This window comes from Bacillus rossius, chromosome 2 (genome assembly GCF_032445375.1).
Source record: "Bacillus rossius redtenbacheri isolate Brsri chromosome 2, Brsri_v3, whole genome shotgun sequence".
Lineage (NCBI taxonomy): Eukaryota > Metazoa > Arthropoda > Insecta > Phasmatodea > Bacillidae > Bacillus > Bacillus rossius.
Window position 1 is genome coordinate 131,626,729 of NC_086331.1, and position 22,675 is coordinate 131,649,403.

The 22,675-nt window shown below is 43.4% G+C and overlaps 1 protein-coding gene across 2 annotated transcripts; it reads right to left on the reverse strand.

Moving 5' to 3' along the window:
• Nucleotides 1–242: 242 nt before the first annotated feature.
• On the reverse strand, nt 243–22,675 carry LOC134528831 (leucine-rich repeat-containing G-protein coupled receptor 4-like). 2 transcript variants are annotated; one of them, XM_063362498.1, is made up of 7 exons: nt 22,589–22,675; nt 19,564–19,912; nt 12,475–12,698; nt 10,218–10,356; nt 9,881–10,128; nt 7,510–7,688; nt 243–885 (listed from the first exon to the last, which is right to left on the reverse strand). In XM_063362498.1, the coding sequence occupies exons 1-7, from the start codon at nt 22,589–22,591 to the stop codon at nt 630–632; spliced, it is 1,398 nt and encodes a 465-aa protein (XP_063218568.1). In that variant the 5' UTR covers nt 22,592–22,675; the 3' UTR covers nt 243–629. The 2 variants fall into 2 exon arrangements, with proteins under 2 accessions (XP_063218568.1, XP_063218567.1); XM_063362497.1 differs by having other exon boundaries at nt 22,488–22,675.

Consider the following 22,675-nt stretch of genomic DNA (forward strand, 5'->3'; position numbering starts at 1 on the left):
AATATTTCACAGGTGATTTTTATATTAAAATTTGCATTAAAATAGGTTAAGTATATAAACTGCAACATATTATTTTATGAATATATAATTGTACTTCAGTTTAAAATTCATAAGCATCTTTGTGTTATATACACATTAAAAAAAGAAAAATATTGCTTTACAGGTGTTACAAATGAAATACAATAACAACCAAACAAATCATATATATTATGCATTCCTTCTGATTGTATTTAAGTGTCGGATTCAAGGACTAGGCCAAAGTAATTGGAATACTTCGGAAATAAACAAAAACACACGATATAATTAGTTAATTCAGTTTATTTGCCAGATGTAACAGAGCTATATATACATACTGCTGAAGTAGCTTGGCTTCTGGGTTGGTAGCCGCGTCCTTGGCGAACAACTCACCGACGGTTTCGGTTGACATTGCAGTCGCCATCAAAAGGGGGGAGTTACCCCTACTGATGATGGCTACTGCAATGTAGACCGAAACGTCAGGTGAATTGTTCGACGAGGACGCGGCAACGACCCAGAGGCCAAGCTACTTGAGACAACGGCCGTAAAACCTGCTGCTGGTTTTTGGCGATCACCAAGTAGTGTGCAAAGAAGGAACTCCCTTGACAGGGTGCTCACTGCCTGAGGCCGTAGTAGGGTTGGCTCAGTGGCTGGACCAACGAGGCCAGGTACTTGCAGCGCGCGCACAGAACGCAGACAGCCGCCCCGGTGAGCAGACACAGGCCGACGGCCAGCACCACGAGGTTAGCGGCGGGCCTTCCGGAGGACAACCCTGAGGACGAGCCGACGGCCTCCTCCAAACACCACGCCTCCGCGTCAGCTGGCATGTCCAGCAGACCCACGCCACTCCAGCGGAACGGCCGCGCGCAGCTGAAACCGAGCGTACACCCACCTGGCAGTCTGGCCCTCCACGTGCTGAAAGGATCTGACACCCGCCTGGCAGTCTGGCCCTCCACGTGCTGAAAGGATCTGACACCCACCTGGCAGTCTGGCCCTCCAGGTGCTGAAAGGACCTGACACTCGCCTGGCCGTCTGGCCCTCAAGTGCTGAAAGGACCTGACACACACCTGGCAGTCTGGCTCTCCACGTGCTGATAGGACCTGACACCCGCCTGGCTGTCTGGCCCTCATGTGCTGAAAGGACCTGACACACGCCTGGCCGTCTGGCCCTCACGTGCTGAAAGGACCTGACACACACCTGGCAGTCTGGCTCTCCACGTGCTGAAAGGACCTGACACCCACCTGGCAGTCTGGCTCTCCACGTGCTAAATGGACCTGACACCCGCCTGGCGGTCTGGCTCTCCACGTGCTGAAAGGACCTGACACACACCTGGCAGTCTGGCTCTCCACGTGCTGATAGGACCTGACACCCGCCTGGCTGTCTGGCCCTCATGTGCTGAAAGGACCTGACACACGCCTGGCCGTCTGGCCCTCACGTGCTGAAAGGACCTGACACACACCTGGCAGTCTGGCTCTCCACGTGCTGAAAGGACCTGACACCCACCTGGCAGTCTGGCTCTCCACGTGCTGAAAGGACCTGACACCCGCCTGGCAGTCTGGCTCTCCACGTGCTGAAAGGACCTGACACCCGCCTGGCGGTCTGGCTCTCCACGTGCTGAAAGGACCTGACACCCGCCTGGCAGTCTGGCTCTCCACGTGCTGAAAGGACCTGACACCCGCCTGGCGGTCTGGCTCTCCACGTGCTGAAAGGACCTGACACCCGCCTGGCAGTCTGGCTCTCCACGTGCTGAAAGGACCTGACACCCACCTGGCGGTCTGGCTCTCCACGTGCTGAAAGGACCGGACACCCACCTGGCAGTCTGGCTCTCCACGTGCTGAAAGGACCTGACACAAGCCTGGCGGTCTGGCTCTCCACGTGCTGAAAGGACCTGACACCCGCCTGGCAGTCTGGCTCTCCACGTGCTGAAAGGACCTGACACCCGCCTGGCGGTCTGGCTCTCCACGTGCTGAAAGGACCTGACACCCGCCTGGCTGTCTGGCCCTCACGTGCTGAAAGGACCTGACACCCGCCTGGCTGTCTGGCCCTCACGTGTTGAAAGGACCTGACACCCGCCTGGCTGTCTGGCCCTCACGTGCTGAAAGGACCTGACACCCGCCTGGCCGTCTGGCTCACCACGTGCTGAAAGGACCTGACACCCGCCTGGCCGTCTGGGTCTCCACGTGCTGAAAGGACCTGACACCCGCCTGGCCGTCTGGCCCTCACGTGCTGAAAGGACCTGACACTCACCTGGCAGTCTGGCTCTCCACGTGCTGAAAGGACCTGACACCCACCTGGCAGTCTGGCTCTCCACGTGCTGAAAGGACCTGACACCCGCCTGGCCGTCTGGCCCTCACGTGCTGAAAGGACCTGACACCCACCTGGCAGTCTGGGTCTCCACGTGCTGAAAGGACCTGACACCCGCCTGGCAGTCTGGGTCTCCACGTGCTGAAAGGACCTGACACCCGCCTGGCCGTCTGGCCCTCACGTGCTGAAAGGACCTGACACTCACCTGGCAGTCTGGCTCTCCACATGCTGAAAGGACCTGACACCCACCTGGCAGTCTGGCTCTCCACGTGCTGAAAGGACCTGACACCCGCCTTGCCGTCTGGCCCTCACGTGCTGAAAGGACCTGACACCCACCTGGCAGTCTGGGTCTCCACGTGCTGAAAGGACCTGACACCCGCCTGGCCGTCTGGCCCTCACGTGCTGAAAGGACCTGACACCCGCCTGGCCGTCTGGGTCTCCACGTGCTGAAAGGACCTGACACCCGCCTGGCCATCTGGGTCTCCACGTGCTGAAAGGACCTGACACCCGCCTGGCCGTCTGGCCATAAGTGCTGAAAGGACCTGACACTTACCTGGCAGTCTGGCTCTCCACGTGCTGAAAGGACCTGACACCCACCTGGCAGTCTGGCTCTCCACGTGCTGAAAGGACCTGACACCCGCCTGGCCGTCTGGCCCTCACGTGCTGAAAGGACCTGACACCCACCTGGCAGTCTGACTCTCCACGTGCTGAAAGGACCTGACACCCGCCTGGCTGTCTGGCTCTCCACGTGCTGAAAGGACCTGACACCCGCCTGGCAGTCTGGCTCTCCACGTGCTGAAAGGACCTGACACCCGCCTGGCAGTCTGGCTCTCCACGTGCTGAAAGGACCTGACACCCGCCTGGCTGTCTGGCCCTCACGTGCTGAAAGGACCTGACACCCACCTGGCTGTCTGGCTCTCCACGTGCTGAAAGGACCTGACACCCGCCTGGCAGTCTGGCTCTCCACGTGCTGAAAGGACCTGACACCCGCCTGGCAGTCTGGCCCTCCACGTGCTGAAAGGACCTGACACCCGCCTGGCAGTCTGGCTCTCCACGTGCTGAAAGGACCTGACACCCGCCTGGCAGTCTGGCCCTCACGTGCTGAAAGGACATGACACCCACCTGGCTGTCTGGCTCTCCACGTGCTGAAAGGACCTGACACCCGCCTGGCAGTCTGGCTCTCCACGTGCTGAAAGGACCTGACACCCGCCTGGCGATCTGGCTCTCCACGTGCTGAAAGGACCTGACACCCGCCTGGCTGTCTGGCCCTCACGTGCTGAAAGGACCTGACACCCGCCTGGCTGTCTGGCCCTCACGTGTTGAAAGGACCTGACACCCGCCTGGCTGTCTGGCCCTCACGTGCTGAAAGGACCTGACACCCGCCTGGCCGTCTGGGTCTCCACGTGCTGAAAGGACCTGACACCCGCCTGTCCGTCTGGGTCTCCACGTGCTGAAAGGACCTGACACCCGCCTGGCCGTCTGGCCCTCACGTGCTGAAAGGACCTGACACTCACCTGGCAGTCTGGCTCTCCACGTGCTGAAAGGACCTGACACCCACCTGGCCGTCTGGCCCTCACGTGCTGAAAGGACCTGACACCCGCCTGGCAGTCTGGCTCTCCACGTGCTGAAAGGACCTGACACCCGCCTGGCAGTCTGGCTCTCCACGTGCTGAAAGGACCTGACACCCACCTGGCAGTCTGGCTCTCCACGTGCTGAAAGGACCTGACACCCGCCTGGCTGTCTGGCTCTCCACGTGCTGAAAGGACCTGACACCCACCTGGCCGTCTGGCCCTCACGTGCTGAAAGGACCAGACACCCGCCTGGCCGTCTGGCCCTCACGTGCTGAAAGGACCTGACACTCACCTGGCAGTCTGGCTCTCCACGTGCTGAAAGGACCTGACACCCACCTGGCAGTCTGGCTCTCCACGTGCTGAAAGGACCTGACACCCGCCTGGCCGTCTGGCCCTCACGTGCTGAAAGGACCTGACACCCACCTGGCAGTCTGGCTCTCCACGTGCTGAAAGGACCTGACACCCACCTGGCTGTCTGGCTCTCCACGTGCTGAAAGGACCTGACACCCGCCTGGCAGTCTGGCTCTCCACGTGCTGAAAGGACCTGACACCCGCCTGGCTGTCTGGCCCTCACGTGCTGAAAGGACCTGACACCCGCCTGGCCGTCTGGGTCTCCACGTGCTGAAAGGACCTGACACCCGCCTGGCAGTCTGGCTCTCCACGTGCTGAAAGGACCTGACACCCGCCTGGCAGTCTGGCTCTCCACGTGCTGAAAGGACCTGACACCCGCCTGGCTGTCTGGCCCTCACGTGCTGAAAGGACCTGACACCCGCCTGGCCGTCTGGGTCTCCACGTGCTGAAAGGACCTGACACCCGCCTGGCAGTCTGGCTCTCCACGTGCTGAAAGGACCTGACACCCGCCTGGCAGTCTGGCTCTCCACGTGCTGAAAGAACCTGACACCCGCCTGGCTGTCTGGCCCTCACGTGCTGAAAGGACCTGACACCCGCCTGGCAGTCTGGCTCTCCACGTGCTGAAAGGACCTGACACCCGCCTGGCCGTCTGGGTCTCCACGTGCTGAAAGGACCTGACACCCGCCTGGCCGTCTGGCCCTCCACGTGCTGAAAGGAAAGTCCGCTGCAGCGCTGCGGTCGGCATGTGTACCTACATCTGTTGGCAAGCGACAGACGACATTACGGAAACGTTCGACAGTGCTCACGTTTGTTTGTGAGTATTTAAAATGTCTCCGCCTGTTGAGAATCCCGCCGACTATAACATATGCACTGTGACTGGTATTCTTAGTGCTTAAGGCACGATAGCGGCGGAAATACGTCGTCAAAATATCAATGTACGTAGATAACGTAGAAATCGTAAGACGTCTGTTCTCTTGAACATTTTAATCAATTTCCTGCACCAAATCTTCATAAATGACAGAAGGATGCCCACTTCGTTTCTCGTCGTGAACATTCGTGCGGCCATCTTTAAATGCTCTAACCCATTTCTGTACCATTCCACCGGTCACGATGTTTTCTCCGCACACTTAACTGATCTGACTGTGAATTTCAGCCCCTTGCCACGTCTTTAGCACTAAGAGAACGAATCGCAGCACGTATTTCACAGTCGGCATATGCATTTTAAATACACGCAAACGTAAACACGGTAGAATGTTTCCGCGATGGCGTCTGTGGCTGGTCAGCGGAATTCCAACCGCAACACTGCAGCGGTATAATTTCAAAACGGTACTTACTTATAAAAAACACGCTTCGTATCTCCGAGAAAATTGGCCACTTAGACACATTATACACTACCCTGCATTACTCGAGAAAATGTCCATTGCCCTTTGGCTGCTCACTCGAGAGTTGTGTTGGCTCGGTTGCCTGTACAGGTCTGGCCACACATATCCATCTTGGTGACGTAAGCTGCGCGGTTAAGGCCCCTGCCTACCCGGGCACACACGCGGCGCGCAGAGCTTCAGGAAAAACCACGCGATTTCAATACTACTCGAGATATCCGAGTGGGGTCTGTTTACGAAAAGCATTTAAGAATTCGCTGAGGGCCGAAAAGTATTTTTCATTCTGGATTAAGTTTTTTAACTGTATTTTTAGAAGATGGCTAAAACGCATGTTTTCAGAGTAATTTTTAGGCGTTAAACAACAGGTACAGGTTCTTGAAAGCACTTAAGGGACTTGCATTACACCTTCATCTTCATTTCTCCGCAATATAATGTTACGGTCACCGCTCATATGCACTGGGAGAAGACTGCGCGCCAGTCCAGAGGAGACACCGCGCTAGAAGCACCAGCGAGCGTCGCGCTTATCATTCCGCCTCACCGACACAGATACACCCCTGACGAGGCGGGCCCCTTAATGAACGACTTGTGAACCAGCAACAGCAGGGAATGCGCGTGTCTTCACGGGTGCGCGATGCTTCAGGACCTTCTGCGAATGCATCTGAACCTATCACTGACCTGGCCCGGCTCCGCTCCTGAGCGGAAATGGTTTCCCATTCTAGACAAACATAGCTGCAGTTCCACAATCCTGAATCGCCACTCTGCACCGGACAAGAAGTATATTCCCGTAACCCAGAGTCAAACGTCCTAGTATCCCGGGTTCATGCATCTTCGGATAAATATTTGTTTGTAAATGTAAAATGTCAGTTAGGTTATGTAAGATTCCTAAAATCATTATTTTCTTCAAAAATTGGTTCTTTAATATATTTTCCGGGAGAGTAAGGTTTTCGCTCGTCTAGTTGATAGTAACTGAAATGAAAGATTTGTCTAGGTTAGGTCAGCGAAATTAAAAATGTACTGTAAAATCGTAAATACGTACGAAATGTAACCAAACACTTTTGACGTGAATAGCCCATGTCTTTAAAATTGCTTCCCTAGTGGGATGCAATTAAAAAAAACGAATGATAACAAAATCGGGGGATACAGTTTGGTGTTGCAGCTACATATATATCATCTCCATCCAAAATTTAATTACACCACCGGATAGCAAAAGAACCAAAGAATTCGTCACGCTAAGTGAGGACTGTGACGCATCGCGCGTGGTGGAGGGGGAAGCGCCGCAATTTTGAGGTAATTTTGCTGCGTTTCGAGATTTCCATTTAGTATAACTTTTGACTCGGAGAAGCTACGACGTTCGTTTGGGTTTCAATCGTCAGCTATCGTCAAAATCTATCGATTGCATACAGGGGCGCAACAACAGGGGGGGGGGGGCAAGGTTATTTTGCCCCCCCCCCCTCTGAAACCTATAAGTGGGGGCAAACGGGGGCAAAGAAAGTGCTGTGTCATCAATTTTTAAATAATAATAAAACTGCTTAAATAGCGCCAATTTCCACCTTGAAATACAAATTTTCCCGGGGGAGGACCCCCGGACCCCCCGCTTCAATAAGGGGAATCGATGATTCTTTATAAAAAGGTATATTACCCCCCCTTTGGAAATTTAGTTGTTGCGCCCCTAATTGCATATATAAAACATTAGTGTAAAAAAAGGTTACAGTGAATGTATATATGGTGTTAAAATAAAAAATCAGAAAAATATGTCGGCCTATACGCGTCAAAAAGCCAAATACAAATACACATATTCACGTACAACACACGGCCGTGTCCATGACACAGCCACACCCCACTGTGAGTTGCAGGTGAGTGGATCGTGGGCGGTCCGTGCTTGTGCTTACTAGGGGCGCAGCGCTGACATCGCCATGCTTGCCCTCATGACAGGCGCCAGCTCGCGCGCGAACCAGGCCAGGCGGCAGTCGCACTCCCACGGGTTGTCCCTGATATCCAGCAAGTCCACTTCAGACCAAGGCAGCAGCTCGCACGGCAGACTGCCCAGGCTGTTGTTGTTCAGGTACACCTGCAGTCACACCTGTGCAGTCGGCAATACAGCCGTCCAGGTACACCTGCAGTCACACCTGTGCAGTCGGGAATACAGCCATCCAGGTACACCTGCAGTCACACCTGTGCAGTCGGGAACACAGCCGTCCAGGTACACCTGCAGTCACACCTGTGCAGTCGGGAATACAGCCATCCAGGTACACCTGCAGTCACACCTGTGCAGTCGGGAATACAGCCATGTAGTCACACCTGTGCAGTCGGGAATACAGCCGTCCAGGTACACCTGCAGTCACACTTGTGCAGTCGGGAATACAGCCGTCCAGGTACACCTGCAGTCACACTTGTGCAGTCGGGAATACAGCCGTCCAGGTACACCTGCAGTCACACCTGTGCAGTCGGGAATACAGCCGTCCAGGTACACCTGCAGTCACACTTGTGCAGTCGGGAATACAGCCGTCCAGGTACACCTGCAGTCACACTTGTGCAGTCGGGAATACAGCCGTCCAGGTACACCTGCAGTCACACTTGTGCAGTCGGGAATACAGCCGTCCAGGTACACCTGCAGTCACACCTGTGCAGTCGGGAATACAGCCGTCCAGGTACACCTGCAGTCACACTTGTGCAGTCAAGAATACAGCCGTCCAGGTACACCTGCAGTCACACTTGTGCAGTCGGGAATACAACCGTCCAGGTACACCTGCAGTCACACTTGTGCAGTCGGGAATACAGCCGTCCAGGTACACCTGCAGTCACACTTCTGCAGTCGGGAATACAGCCGTCCAGGTACACCTGCAGTCACACCTGTGCAGTCGGGAATACAGCCGTCCAGGTACACCTGCAGTCACACTTGTGTAGTCGGGAATACAGCCGTCCAGGTACACCTGCAGTCACACTTGTGCAGTCGGGAATATAGCCGTCCAGGTACACCTGCAGTCACACTTGTGCAGTCGGGAATACAGCCGTCCAGGTACACCTGCAGTCACACCTGTGCAGTCGGGAATACAGCCGTCCAGGTACACCTGCAGTCACACTTTTGCAGTCAGGAATACAGCCGTCCAGGTACACCTGCAGTCACACCTGTGCAGTCGGGAATACAGCCGTCCAGGTACACCTGCAGTCACACTTGTGCAGTCAGGAATACAGCCGTCCAGGTACACCTGCAGTCACACTTGTGCAATCGGGAATACAGCCGTCCAGGTACACCTGCAGTCACACTTGTGCAATCGGGAATACAGCCGTCCAGGTACACCTGCAGTCACACTTGTGCAGTCGGGAATACAGCCGTCCAGGTACACCTGCAGTCACACTAGTGCAGTCGGGAATACAGCCGTCCAGGTACACCTGCAGTCACACTAGTGCAGTCGGGAATACAGCCGTCCAGGTACACCTGCAGTCACACCTGTGCAGTCGGGAATACAGCCGTCCAGGTACACCTGCAGTCACACTTGTGCAGTCGGGAATACAGCCGTCCAGGTACACCTGCAGTCACACTTGTGCAGTCGGGAATACAGCCTCTTGTGTCTTGCAACAACTCTGGACTTTATATTTTTAATTTTTCTTTTTTTTTTTTTGGTCAATATTTGTGATTTTAAGATGCAAACCAAGATGACTGTCAAGATATATTCCTACATGACAAAATATTCTAGATTCCAAGATGGTGGGATTAAAAATAAGCGCGGAATCTTCTAGCATTAAAAATGGCGGGTTGGTTTAAGCGTAATTTAATGGCCAGTGGTGTCTTTAACTTTTCATTTTAAGGATCATTATCTATTTTCGTGGAATACTAAGCATCTTGGGGAATTTTTATCATCTTTGGGTAATTTTTAATTCTTAGATTCCTGAAGATTTTTATTCGGAAATTTATTCTGAAAACTGGAATTATTTCCCTCTGAAATGCGAAATTTTGAGTAATTTTGGGAAATTCTAGGTTAATATTGGGGATTTTTGTGACAATTTTGGGGAAATTTGAGTCATCTGTTGGGAATTTTGAGTAAATTTAAATGTGAAGGTTTATGGTCAAGGTCATGGCTGCTGTGACGTAACATTACAATATGGCGGGCTTGACTCTCGGCTGCACACCCTGCACCGTGGACTTGGACTGAAATTTATGTGTACCCACAAGCGAACTGCTCTTTAATATGGGATATCACATTCTATAGTTTCTCAAAGTTGAGAAATAAATAAATAAAGATACTTACTTTGTTTACTTACTTCTTTTATCGGCCACTTGTTTTTAAGTTCACGGAAAGAATCTTTGTCTATATCGTTGAGTCGAGGATTTGAAGAGCAATAGAGAACTTGCAATTTCTCTTGACAGTCAAATGTGCCAGCTGCGATGCGAAGTAAACTACCCATTTCGCTTATCGACAACTTGCGTAGCGCTCGCAAACCAATGAACGATGTTTCGTTTAGCTCGTAAATAGGGTTGTCATTCAAATATAATATTTCAAGCACTGAACCTGGAAAAAATTATGGAATTTATACAATTACTGTGTATACTTTATGTTGATTATTGATTTTACACAGATTTTAAATAAATATATATTACCTAAAGCTGAAAGACTTTTAGGGACTTCTGTCAAATGGTTACTTGTCAGATAAAATTCTCTTAAGCTCCCTTTTATCGAAGGACAATTGAAGAAGTCGTCATTAATAAACATGAGACCTGTAGATGAAAGATCAAGAACCTGAAAGAGAGAAAAACAATTGTACAGTAGTGTATGTGATACCACGTTTATGCATCATTCTGTGTTTACATCGCCCGACCACACTTTTTTATATTTTATTTTATGGACATATTCTGGGAAACATTTGCTTTCAATCAGTAAATAATTACAATCAGAGAGAACATGCTGTGTTCTATTCGAATATGGACCAGTGCGCTATACCTTGCTTAGTATGTCAACTGATACAGTGTTGCTGCGTAAATTATGAACCCCACGGTTTACTTCCCAATTTGAAAAATGGCTTATTCGATTTGGGTAATAATTCGTAGAAGTCAGCAGCGATTATTTTTAACAGCACATGCCAGGGAAACACCATGGTTTCATAATGGGACCATCTAGTGGCCAGAAAAAAATGCTATGATTTAGTGATGTACGGTATAGACAACCGTCCTTTGCACACTCGGCCTGATATTGTCTGATTACTGGCCACTTACAATTTGGGAGTCGCTTCCATGTTGCCTGTTACTCTGTACGCATACAAGCACAAAGTAACACGTATTTAAATTTAAGCATGAATTTACGTATTCTCCTAGTTTATAAATAGACCAGTATCTGGAGATTGTTTTTTTTGTAGGGAATGTACATCACTTCTAGACCAGTTCTCTGGTGTGCACGATAATTATTATGATACAATGTACTGTAATATTGGTATGCAAAATTGGTAAATATGGTACTCTTTAAGGAATATAATGCTACAAATCATCGTAAGTTATATCCTAAAATACCGTATACCGATTTTGCACACGCTTTTTAAGCAGGGTACATATAATAGTACACCTTAGCTCTCCGTTACACGCCAGAATGTATTCCTTTCCATCTTAGTTCCAAGGTTCAATAGTCGGTGCCACTAGTTTCGTTGCTGTGTGTTGAACCCTTTTTCTATATCTTTTATTGCATTTATGATATTAAAAGAATGAGCGGAACAAAACTTAGAAAAATAACAAAAGATTTGGGCCCTAGTATCGACACTGTAAATAAGACAGTTGACTACAGTTAGTGACTACTTCATCACCAGCACCTTCTAACAGCTACTTAAGAACTATATTGTGACTTTGCCATGCTCTGATAGGAGGAACTGAAATTGAAGATTGCCTAAAGTGGAATTTTATAGTAGCAACAATTAGTCTAATGAGTACACTTGAACAAATGTGTGTAATACATCACTCGCAACCTTTAGCAACCAATTTTGAAATCACATGTATTGGCCCCTTCTCTTGCATTAACCGTTAGAACAAAACAAGATTCTGGTTACGCCATCATACAACAAGGCCGACATCGGCAGACGGTCGCTGGAGAAGAAGGGTGACGGGCTTTGTGTACTGCGTCCAAATGCAGGAATGGGAAGATGAGTGAGGTGGTCCAGAGAGAAATAACAATTTAGGGAACATCGCTACTAAACCTGTCTCAGTCGGTGAACGATGGTGTGAGCAACTCTTAACACAGTCGAAATTATCTTTGAAAGATTTGTGCAATGGGATTGCATGACTTGATGTAAGCTTTTGGACATACGCCATTGCTAAGCACATGTATGTCTGTAGAAGAAAACTACAAAAAACCCCAAAAGACAAAAACACAAATTAAGCAAAAACAATTTCTGCTGTCAACAGGATATAAACACGACATAATATTCCACAACAGGAATATAGTCAACAAACAAAGAAATATAAATAAAAATGGACTAAGAGAACGAAAAAAAACCCACAAATGATGACAGCACAAAAATATTGAAAATATTGTTTAATTGGTGTTTTTGTCTTTTGGTTTTTTTTGTAGTTTTCTTCTACAGACATACATGTGCTTAGCAATGGCGTATGTCCAAAAGCTTACATCAAGTAACACAGTCGAAGTCTCGCTTTCATTTCAATCCAATACGCATTGTTTTACGTTACATCAATGGCCGCGAGCCCCGATACAGCCCAATAAAAAAATACTCTGTCTTAAATAAAACAAATGGTTCGTTCAAAGTTATATTTAAATAGTATAAAATGCGCGGTCGGTCGTCACGTGACGACAGAATCCTGCATAAGAAGGAAACAAACTTATTTTCTAATAGAATTTACAAAAAAAAATAAGCAGTACTTGTAAGTTATTTAAATCTTGCAGAGCTTCTTGAATACTCTTCTCCAAAGAAAGCAGAGGGTTGTTGTTAAGGCGAAGCTCTTGCAAAGAGTCGAGTCTCTTAAGAGCATTGGTTTGCAATGTCGATATGTTATTGTAACCAAGATCTAATGCTATAAGAGCAGATCCTTGGGAGTGGCTGGAGTTTAACAATGCGTGAAATATGTCGGAACGAATTTGGGAACCTGGAACAAAACCACATGTATCATTTTTCATGAGTGACATCCTTAAAATTAAAAGTTTAAATAATTTAAATACTAAGGAAATCGTCAATATCTATGTTATTTCTTTAGAGCGCACTCCATTGTGAAAACCTTAATACATTTTACTTAACATTTTTATTAAACTATAAAATATCATTACTATGTTTTACAAGCATATTATTATTGAAATAAACCCAAATTTAATCCTTGTGTTATTTTTCTTTAAAAACGTCAAAGTTTTATTAGAATATTTTATAATTATAGTAATTATTTGGTATGTTTGTTAATTTAATCTACGGCTTCCATCATACAATTTTGGACAACATATTCTTAAAAACACGACACTTCAAAACGACTAGAGAATTTTATAAAGATTTGGTGATGGTAAATTAGTCATGCAAGAGAGTGAGATTTTACCATAGCCAGCATCACCTCTGTGCCACATACGATACACATATTAGCGAGCTTGTCTACTGAAGATCATTAAGTGTTAGTAGCTTAAAAACACAAAAATATTTTCATAAAAAAATGTGGTCAAGGATTGGGAATATTTACGCAATATGTACTATACATATATATATGATAGAAATGCTTAAAATTAAAAAAAAATTAATTTGTATTTTTTTTTGTATTTTTGATTTTGTATTTGTATTTATTTAAAAAAAACATAAATAGGCCTAAGTGTAAAATCTTACTTTTCGAAAACTATGAAACCCAATATGATTTGCTTTACATAATATAATTTTTTTGTGCTTAAAATGTTACCAGTAATTGTCAGACTAATACAATACAGCAATAGTTGTAATTATTTTTTTTCTCTTTAGTAAAGGGTTAAATGTTTTGCCTAGGTTGGCTTAATATATATGCACATTATTTGAGTGTTCAATGTTTCTGTTAAATGACGGATAATAAATATATTAATTACGAATTTAAAAGTTAATAAATTGACATTTATAAGAAAATGTCATCATTAAAGACTTTTAATGGAATTTACAGGTTTAGACATCTGGAAAATATCATATCTGATATCTTTGGGTATAAAAATGAGCTTTAAAATTTAGTATAGCAGAAGAGAAGAAAGAATTCTTAACTCTATACACACGTTACCTAGAATGCTAACAGAAAACCAGCCAACGCAGTTGCTGACCAAAGCAAACATGTTGGGGAAGGATAAACATGTTGTCAATTTAACAAAATACTGAAAAAAAGATGAAAATGCAGCTGTTTATGTTAAAATTATGTAGTTTGGAGAATGATGTTTATCAATATCATCTATATTTTATTTGCAAAAATATAACAAAGTTGGTTTATTTAAAAAACAAATACAGAGGAATTTTAAAACTAACGAGATTTGATTTTTTATTAATAGGTTATTTTCAAAATCTAGTAATACAAAATATAAAGGATACATGGAAATTGGGTTTGCTTTAATGTAGTTTATTTATGATATATTTATAATATTACATTAATCAGACAGTTCATCTAGCTAATTCACAGTATTAATTGTGCTCATGTCATTGTAATAGTAACAAAAATGCTACCGATTCAGATATTTTATATATGTTACTTGATTACTAGCTTATTTTGTAACATAAAATTTTTGTAACCCAGCGAGACTAAGAAACCCGCAAAGTTCGCATAATAAACTTAAATCAACAGTCCATCTCACATTTTAATTTAAGCAACAGGTGTGGGTTTCTATGAAGTGTTAGTTTATTCATTAATAACTTATGGACAGTCGTTTCCTAAAAAAAAGTTGGAGTTTTAATTAGAGATTTAATTTATTGTTTAAAATAATTGTTAAAAAATAATTAAATTTACTTTAAGTAAAAAAAAAATCTACCTAGTATGGAAAACAACCAATGGTCTGAGCTATGTGTTTAATAATATTATAACAATAAGATAAACAAAATGTGTTAATACATATTTTCTTAAAGGACAATATATATAATTTAGTAATCTGTTATTTGCAGTGACGAGTTTCTGAAACACAACAAAAATTAGCCCCTGAACACCACAACAACGCACTATACCACTACGCTACCGAGACTTACACACTTGCAGGTGACGACTAAGGTTATTTACATTACAATGCATTTTCATTACGAATTTTAAAACTTGATATTACTTCTTTCTACGATTATTTTAGTTTACCAAATATATTCCAAGGTAGTTTTACTATTATAAAGTTTCATTTGGCATACCATTATGTTTGTAACGTCCCCTAAAGTTTACAAATAAAGGACTATGTAAGTGTTTATGTTGCTACACCTGGGTCCGCCATCCTGACGACTTCCAATCGTGGGTATAGCAGAAAAAAATTGGTTGTCTGTATAGTCGGTTTACGGACGATAGTTTGTGACAACGTCATAACAAAACATTGATGAAATGATTGCGTACTTTTATGAATAAAATTGATCAAATTTAATTAAATTATAACTATTTTGTATGGATACAAAGGAGTGAAATGAAATCTACAATTTAATTGATAAATTTACTTTTATTTGCACTCATTAATTTAAATATGTTAATATGTTTATTACTTTAACGAAGAGATTATTTTAACTATAACTTTTATACATGTTTGCTATTTAACTTCAAGATCGTCGAGAATGTTTTACGCCTTTTCGCAATTACACATTTAACGACGAAGTTTGTTCGTCGTGAAATTAAACGTAGAATTTAATAAAAATGCCCTTGCAGTTAATAAAATAAGTATTAGTAAGTTTAAGAAAGAATTTCGGCTTTAATCTCCAACCCAGACGCTCGTGGTGCGCTGGGGCCGACATTAAAATTCGTCGAGAATATTTTACGTTTTTATGTCTTCCAGTGCTCAAAATGATATGCAATTGTAGCCCCGGGCACGAAATTTTATTTATAATTCATTAATAATAACGCCCCTCGCAATAAACAAAGGAAAATATATATTAACGAGTGCCTGGTTGCTGCGGAAGCGGATATAGTGCGATTCGTTCGGTTCGCGTCCGTCACCGTAGATGGCAGCACCGTAGGGGAATAATATTATTTCGTTTTTATGATACGATTTTATAACAAATACGCATCCCAAATACACCAAACTTATTTATAATGTGTTACAATATTTTTTAAAACATTGTGCAAAAGATCACGGGTGTAATTTAAATTATTATGTGTAACTGTAAAACACCATTGTTCGTACAAAAACGTATTTGAAAATTCAACATTACTTTTAAATAATCGTACCGATTGTGCTGAAAATCGGTGAACGATCGTTAAATTACATAATTTTAATAATTCAAACGACGAAAACATGATTTAAAAGTCAAATCGATGGTTGTTCCAATTGAGTGGAAGAGAGATGCGGCGCAAGCGTACAATTAGCGTAACGGGACACATCGTAGTGGGAAAATGTGCGTTACGGGACACTTTTTCGTGCGTGCAGCCGGCGTTCATCGATTAATTAGACGTTGTCACGTCAAAAATAGAACACGTTCTATTACGGTTTTGGTTAAGACTTCAGGTATGAAATATTTTATACCCGGTGCCAGACTCCTTGGAATTGCGCTGGAATGGCACCTACATGAGACCAGGCGTGCTATCAGAAAACAGTTATGAAAACTGCTAGGAAAATGCGTATCGTGTGCCCACCCTACATCTAAATATGTGTAAAAACACACAAAGTCGATGTTTTTTTAAGTTATGGTTTGTAGTATATTTTAATGTTTTGGCTACACTGCATATAAAATTACACACAATAAGGCTTAATAACTGCTCCATACTTACGTGTAACAATAAACCTACTTCTAAGGAGAAAAATCAAATTTATTTTACAATGTAGGCACCAATTTGTTGAAAGGGTTTTGAAATGCATACTGCTTGCGTAGAATTACACTCACCAGGTTGGTGTATTATTATAACAACACAAAGTTTTATTTTACTTCATGTTCGTGTAATTTTACTAAATTACATTTTGGGTACAAAACCACCAGAAGAGTCGATGATTTACAATACAAATCAGTTTTTTTTATCAATGTTTAATCTGAAGAATAGTACCCTGTATTAGGTGTAGATTTACACAATGAAATGTAAAAGTCACAAGGAATATTGGCTGACGGGCATACCAAAACACAATAGAGTGAATGTACACTTGTTAATAATGTTTAAATACGCACTGTTTGTGTCAAATTACACAAACCATGTTGGTGTATTATTATCACAACATAATGTGTTATTGTGGGAGTAAAACTATCAGGAGAATCGTTCATTTATACGTAAACTGAGTACTTTAAACCAGTGTTGAGTTTTGAGAAAATAAACCTGCATTTGGTGTAATATTTCACGATATAGTAGTAAATTTACACAAGGAAGGTGTAAAAGTACATATACTGTAGGTATTTGTTTTTCCGAATTACACGTCGAAAATGTAAAGGGAAAAAACGCTCCAACACTGCATGTGTAAATATAAACATTTTTACAGTGCAGGTGTGAGTAATATTTTGTACCTCTAGCATATTTCGGACTAGACCTTCCATAAATTGCTGTTATTTTAGTGTGCTGTGTGCATTTAACTGACGCATGTAACTTTCTGTAATATGTCACGAGGTTTAGGCTAATGGAGATAAAGGATTAGTTGTTTTATAAGTACACCTGACTTGGTGGCCGATTAAAGTATGCTGGAGAACATGCTGAATTTTTAGTTTGGTGTATCCATCGAGATTCGAACCCCAGGTCATAAAGTCAATGACATGCTCTAAATAATTGTTATTCCATCTGCGTGTATATTTATTTATGTATGGAAGGCATTGAATTGAAATGCAAGAAATAAATCTGTTAAAACAATTATTTTTTAAGCACTTTTAATTATTGCAAGCACAGTCAATATCTCGTAGCTCAGAAAGAAGATTGAAAGTGACAGACATCATAAAGGTAGGCTCCTTGGCTCCTCGACATAATTATGTTCTTGGACATACAAATACGCACTGCGTTCTGTGCCTGTTAACCTTTTAAATTCTGGGACATAAATTTGAACTCAAGCTGAAAAAGTTAATGTTCTCAAAAGGAACATGGTACCGCTAACTAGTATTTTTGGCACAATTTTAAATATTGAATTTTTAAAAAATAATTTCCCCATCATTCTTTTGCTGCAAGAACTTAAACTTGTTCCTCTACCGTAAACTCCAGTTTAATCTTTGTCAGACCTGCCTTCCCAATTTTCCCAGCCCTAGATCCGATTTTTGCCGAGTTTTTTTTTTTTTTGCGAGTCAGACTGTGTATCCTTTTATTCCCGCCTTGGCTCACGAACGTCGCCTGTAATTCGCCTCCGACCGTGACAAGAACTGCTATGACCTGCAAGCTCTCAGGGCAGGCTACTTCTCAGACCTCCCCTGACGCGAGCACTTCGGGACATGATCTCGAATCATTTTCACCAACGCACAGTCATGCCTCCAGGCCCAGTAGAGCCTCGTTCTCACTATCACAGCAATTTCCACCCACCCCCATTCTCCAAGTTTTCCTGGGAACACTGGCCACTAACCCCGGCCAGGGTCGGCCTGTCCCAAGGCCACGACTACAGTCCCAAAAATGTACTGCTCATGCACCCTAGCAGTAGTTTTGCGAATCACTTCCCCTGGGTGTTTGAATGCCCGCTAAACGCCTGCCCTCTGGCGTCTCCCGCAGCAACCAGTACCCCGTAGTTCCTTCCCAGGCCACCAGAGCGCTGGCCTAGTCTGCTCCATAAGCCCCATGCTGCCAGCAGTCGCCTCGTGTGAGTCGACCACTACTTGGTTCAGACACACCTCAGTAGGTCGCACTGACATCGGCCAGTACCACCAACTTCGAGATATCGAGGTCAGTATTTCTTGACAAGCCCCTCGGTAATATTCGGAACCTTTCGGTCCGGAGGCCGAAGCCTCCACCCTTTCTTTTCTTTAACTTCGCCTTTTAATTACGAGTCGCTGCCGACCCAAACTTACTGCGCGCCGCGATTCTGGACTGACCACACCGTATCTCCGGCATCAGGATGACTCTCCGTTTTTATTTTGAAATGGAATCAGCTAGACAAGGGATATCATTTCCACCACTGTAGTGATTAGCCTTTAGTCAGTCCATGTAGCTCTACCTCATAGGAGTAGTCATGTTTTATTCATCATAATTTATTAATTTTTTTAAATCATGGAAACGTCCGCGACAACCGAGAGTTCGCGAGCCCAGCACCCGGGCTGATCCTGGACGCCATCTCCCGGTTTGGTGAGTTTTGACAACTTTTACTCCCCGACCATCATCGTTATTAGAAGGCATTTGCTGCCTATTTTGCCAACTGTTTGTGAATCAGTCCTGAACATATGTGTTTCGGATCTGTTCACAGACAGGGTACAAGTACCGGACACATTCCGAGGACCAGATCAGTTTCCAAGGGCCGGAATGACTAAGGCCCTCTGACGTCCAGTCAGCTGTTCCACTTCGTCCAGCAATCGTCAAACCGCCAGCCCTTCATTTTTTTTTTTACCTTTTCGAACTAGCATTGAATCAAGATGTTGAACAGATCAGACAGCCAGAAACGTTCCTTTAGGACTTATAAGATCCACCAACGTATTCTGGGAGACTGCTACTCATGAGCATGTTTATTGTAACGAATTTTTATTTAAATTGTGTTAATGATCCATCTAATAAGGGCCGGCCCATTCTTTTAATAAGGTAATTTTAAATCAATGTCAATGTTATATATATATATATATATGTTAATCAACTTATAAAATATGTGAAAATAATCATAAGTGAAATAACAACCAGAGGTACTAATATTAAGCCTTCTGAAAGCAAAAGATCGAGCCACCGAGAGAGACTGAGGAGAGTGACAACAGGACAGCACCTGTGAGCTTGTTGCGGCCCAGGTCCAGCGCCTCCAGGCTCTCCAGGCCGCAGAAAGCACAGGCCGCGATGCGCGCTATCTGGTTGTGTCGCAGCGAGAGGCTGAGGACCCCGGGCAGCCGCGGGAAGCGGCCCACCTGGGCGAGGCGGTTGCGGCTCAGGTCGACGGCGGTGGCTTGCAGAGCGGGCGGCCAGTCGCGCGCCGAGTAGAAGCCGGCGAGCAGGTGGCGGCGCGAGCAGTCCACGCGGCGCGCATCTGCCGCTGAGCAGCTGCACGGGCCCAGGCAGATGTTCCCGGCGGCGCGCGCAGCCGCAGTCGCCAGCAGCAGCGCGACAGCCAGCCAGCTCATCTGCGCCACAGACAAACATAGGTAGGTTTGGTAGGTGTAGGGATCTGCGGTGGCCATCTTGGATTACATTTCCGGTGGCCATCTTGGACTACATTTCCGGTGGCCATCTTGGACTACATTTCTGGTGGCCATCTTGGACTACATTTCCGGTGGCCATCTTGGATTACATTTCCAGTGGCCATCTTGGATTACATTTCCGGTGGCCATCTTGGATTACATATCCAGTGGCCACCTTGGATTACATTTCCGGTGGCCATCTTGGATTACATTTCCGGTGGCCATCTTGGATTACATTTCCGGTGGCCATCTTGGACTACGTAATTTCTGGCGGCCTTCTTAGATAACCTTGACCTTGACCTTTGTCCATGGTGTCCAACTCGGATGCCGCCATTTTGTTTTCTAGAACATTGCACCATTTTTAATTAAGACATCACATCCACCATTATGTTTTTCCAGAACGTTCCGCCATTTTTGGAATGTAACACCCCAATCCTGTGTGTTTCACTTATCGCTAAGATGACCTCATCATCGAATGCCAAACTCCTGTGCGTTTCACTTTTAGTTATGATGGAATCATCATTGAGCTCCCCACTCATGTGTGTTGAACTTTTCCTTACGATTACATCATAATCGAATACTCAACACCTGAACACTGTACTTTTCGTTACGATATCATCATCGAGCACCTCACTATTATTTGTTGCATTTTTCGTTATGGTGACATCACCATATTGTTTTTCTCTGCCGGAGGCAGCCATATTGTTTTCGTCTGCTGTAGACAACCATCTTGAATTCATCTGATGTATGTCGCCATATTTAATTCTGATGTCCGTTACTAAAGTACATCAGTGTCACACATTATCATACTGGAAAGGTTGAATTTATTATTCCTTCAAGCGTTAACGACTTTATAGACAAAAAAAACTACAAAATTTTAAAAAAGTCCTCAAATATTTAAAAATCCTCAAATTGTTCAAAATCCTCAAATCGTTCAAAATCCTCAAATTTTTCAAAATCCCCAAATTTTTCAAAATCCCCAAATTTTTCAAAATCCCCAGCCAATTTGATTATGATGACGGTCGTGTAGGCCAATTTTTCTAAAAGACATATATATATATAATCTTTATATACATAGTCTCAGATAAACTATGTTATCATATACCAAATAAATAATCTCATCATTGCGGATTCAAAGTTTACGTGTATTATAAATTAATTGTAATTTAATAAAAAAAAACTCTTAATAAATTGATACATTTTACTATCAGAAGACATTAAAAATAAATACAATTCAGCGTTTTTTTTTTTCAAAATTGTCATTTAACCTTTATACTGCAAGATAAACTTGTGTAAAAATGAAACGAATGTTTTTAACTGGCAAGCTTTTAAATATATTTTTGGAAATAAAATTTGAATTTTAAATTTTTTTATAATTTTTATTCTAAAAAATATTTGAAGAAATTATTTATAATTTGTTGGAGAAAAACTTGAGAAACAACTTATATTTCTTAACTGTGTTCAACTTTACTTCTTAACCCACGAAATAATATGCTAAACAAAAGCTACACTTTAAAACTTTATAGTTACATCATGTAATGATTCTTAACTTCGTCTATGCTTTATATTAAATATAATCCTCACCTGGTGGTTTGAAAACCTTGATACAACTGGGTAGCTACAGACTGCTTTCTGAATTTGATTCATAAACATTGCTATTCATTCCAAGTATTTTTACAATATCATATTTACCTCCATTTCCATGTAAACAGATAATACATTTTCTTTTACGGGGGAAATATTTTCAGTACCCGCATTTAGAAAAAAATATAACAATAAATAGTTTAATTATATAGAATATACAACAAGATAATTAAATTAAAAAAGGTGGTTATAACAATTAACAACATGAACACGTCTAAAGATATTAAAACACTATGGATAAAACCCTCTCAGAAATATCAATAAATATTTTATTTGTGAGAGAATATTACGAAAGCGCTTTATAAAAATCACCATAATTTATAGTATATTATTTATTAATTATATGCAATAAAAATTATATTTCTTTTGCAAATTTAAGAAACGCTTTATCATCATCAATGTGTTTGTAAAACATCGATTTTTTTCCAACTCATGCATGAGTTTAATTACGAACTATTAGTGATTAAATAATTAAAAATTTTAATATGGATACCTAATTGTAGTAACTTCTTCTTAAAAGCCTTGATTTTGTTTTAAAACTGTATCTATTCCTTACATAGCAACACAGTTTACGTGATAGAATATTTATTTCCAGAACATAAATAACTATTTTTTCAACATTCTGTTTTGCAAGAGAGTATTCAATGTGTAAATACTTATTTTTAAAAAATATTAAATTCTTGTAATAATTTCTTATACTACTTTACGTCAAACAATGGATATGTACACACACACACTTACTGAGTAAATTGATTGAACATTAATACTTTTCAAGTAATTCATGTAGGCAAGCCTAAACTATATTATACTATTCAATTGATTTTAAATTATGTCTGATATAACGTTTTTCATATTTAATTTAATTTATACTTACGGTAGCCATCCAAACAATTTAATTCATTAACGAAATCTGGTACCAGTTATAATGCACACACAAACTAATACAAATATGAATTGAGCTATTTCCCAATTTACCATAAATTTATTTAGTTAACAAACACTAATACACTGCTTTCTTCTTAGAGCTGAAATGCCGTCCCATATACTGTGTTATAGCACGTA

Bases quoted from the DNA above. Each gene is read 5' to 3' on its own strand.
- LOC134528831 (XM_063362497.1), bottom strand. The intron at 12,699-19,563 runs GTGCTGTCCTGT...GTTTTGTTCCAG, and splicing joins GGGCCGCAACAAGCTCACAG to GTTCCCAAATTCGTTCCGAC. The intron at 10,357-12,474 runs GTACTGCTTATT...TCTCTCTTTCAG, and splicing joins AAGATTTAAATAACTTACAA to GTTCTTGATCTTTCATCTAC.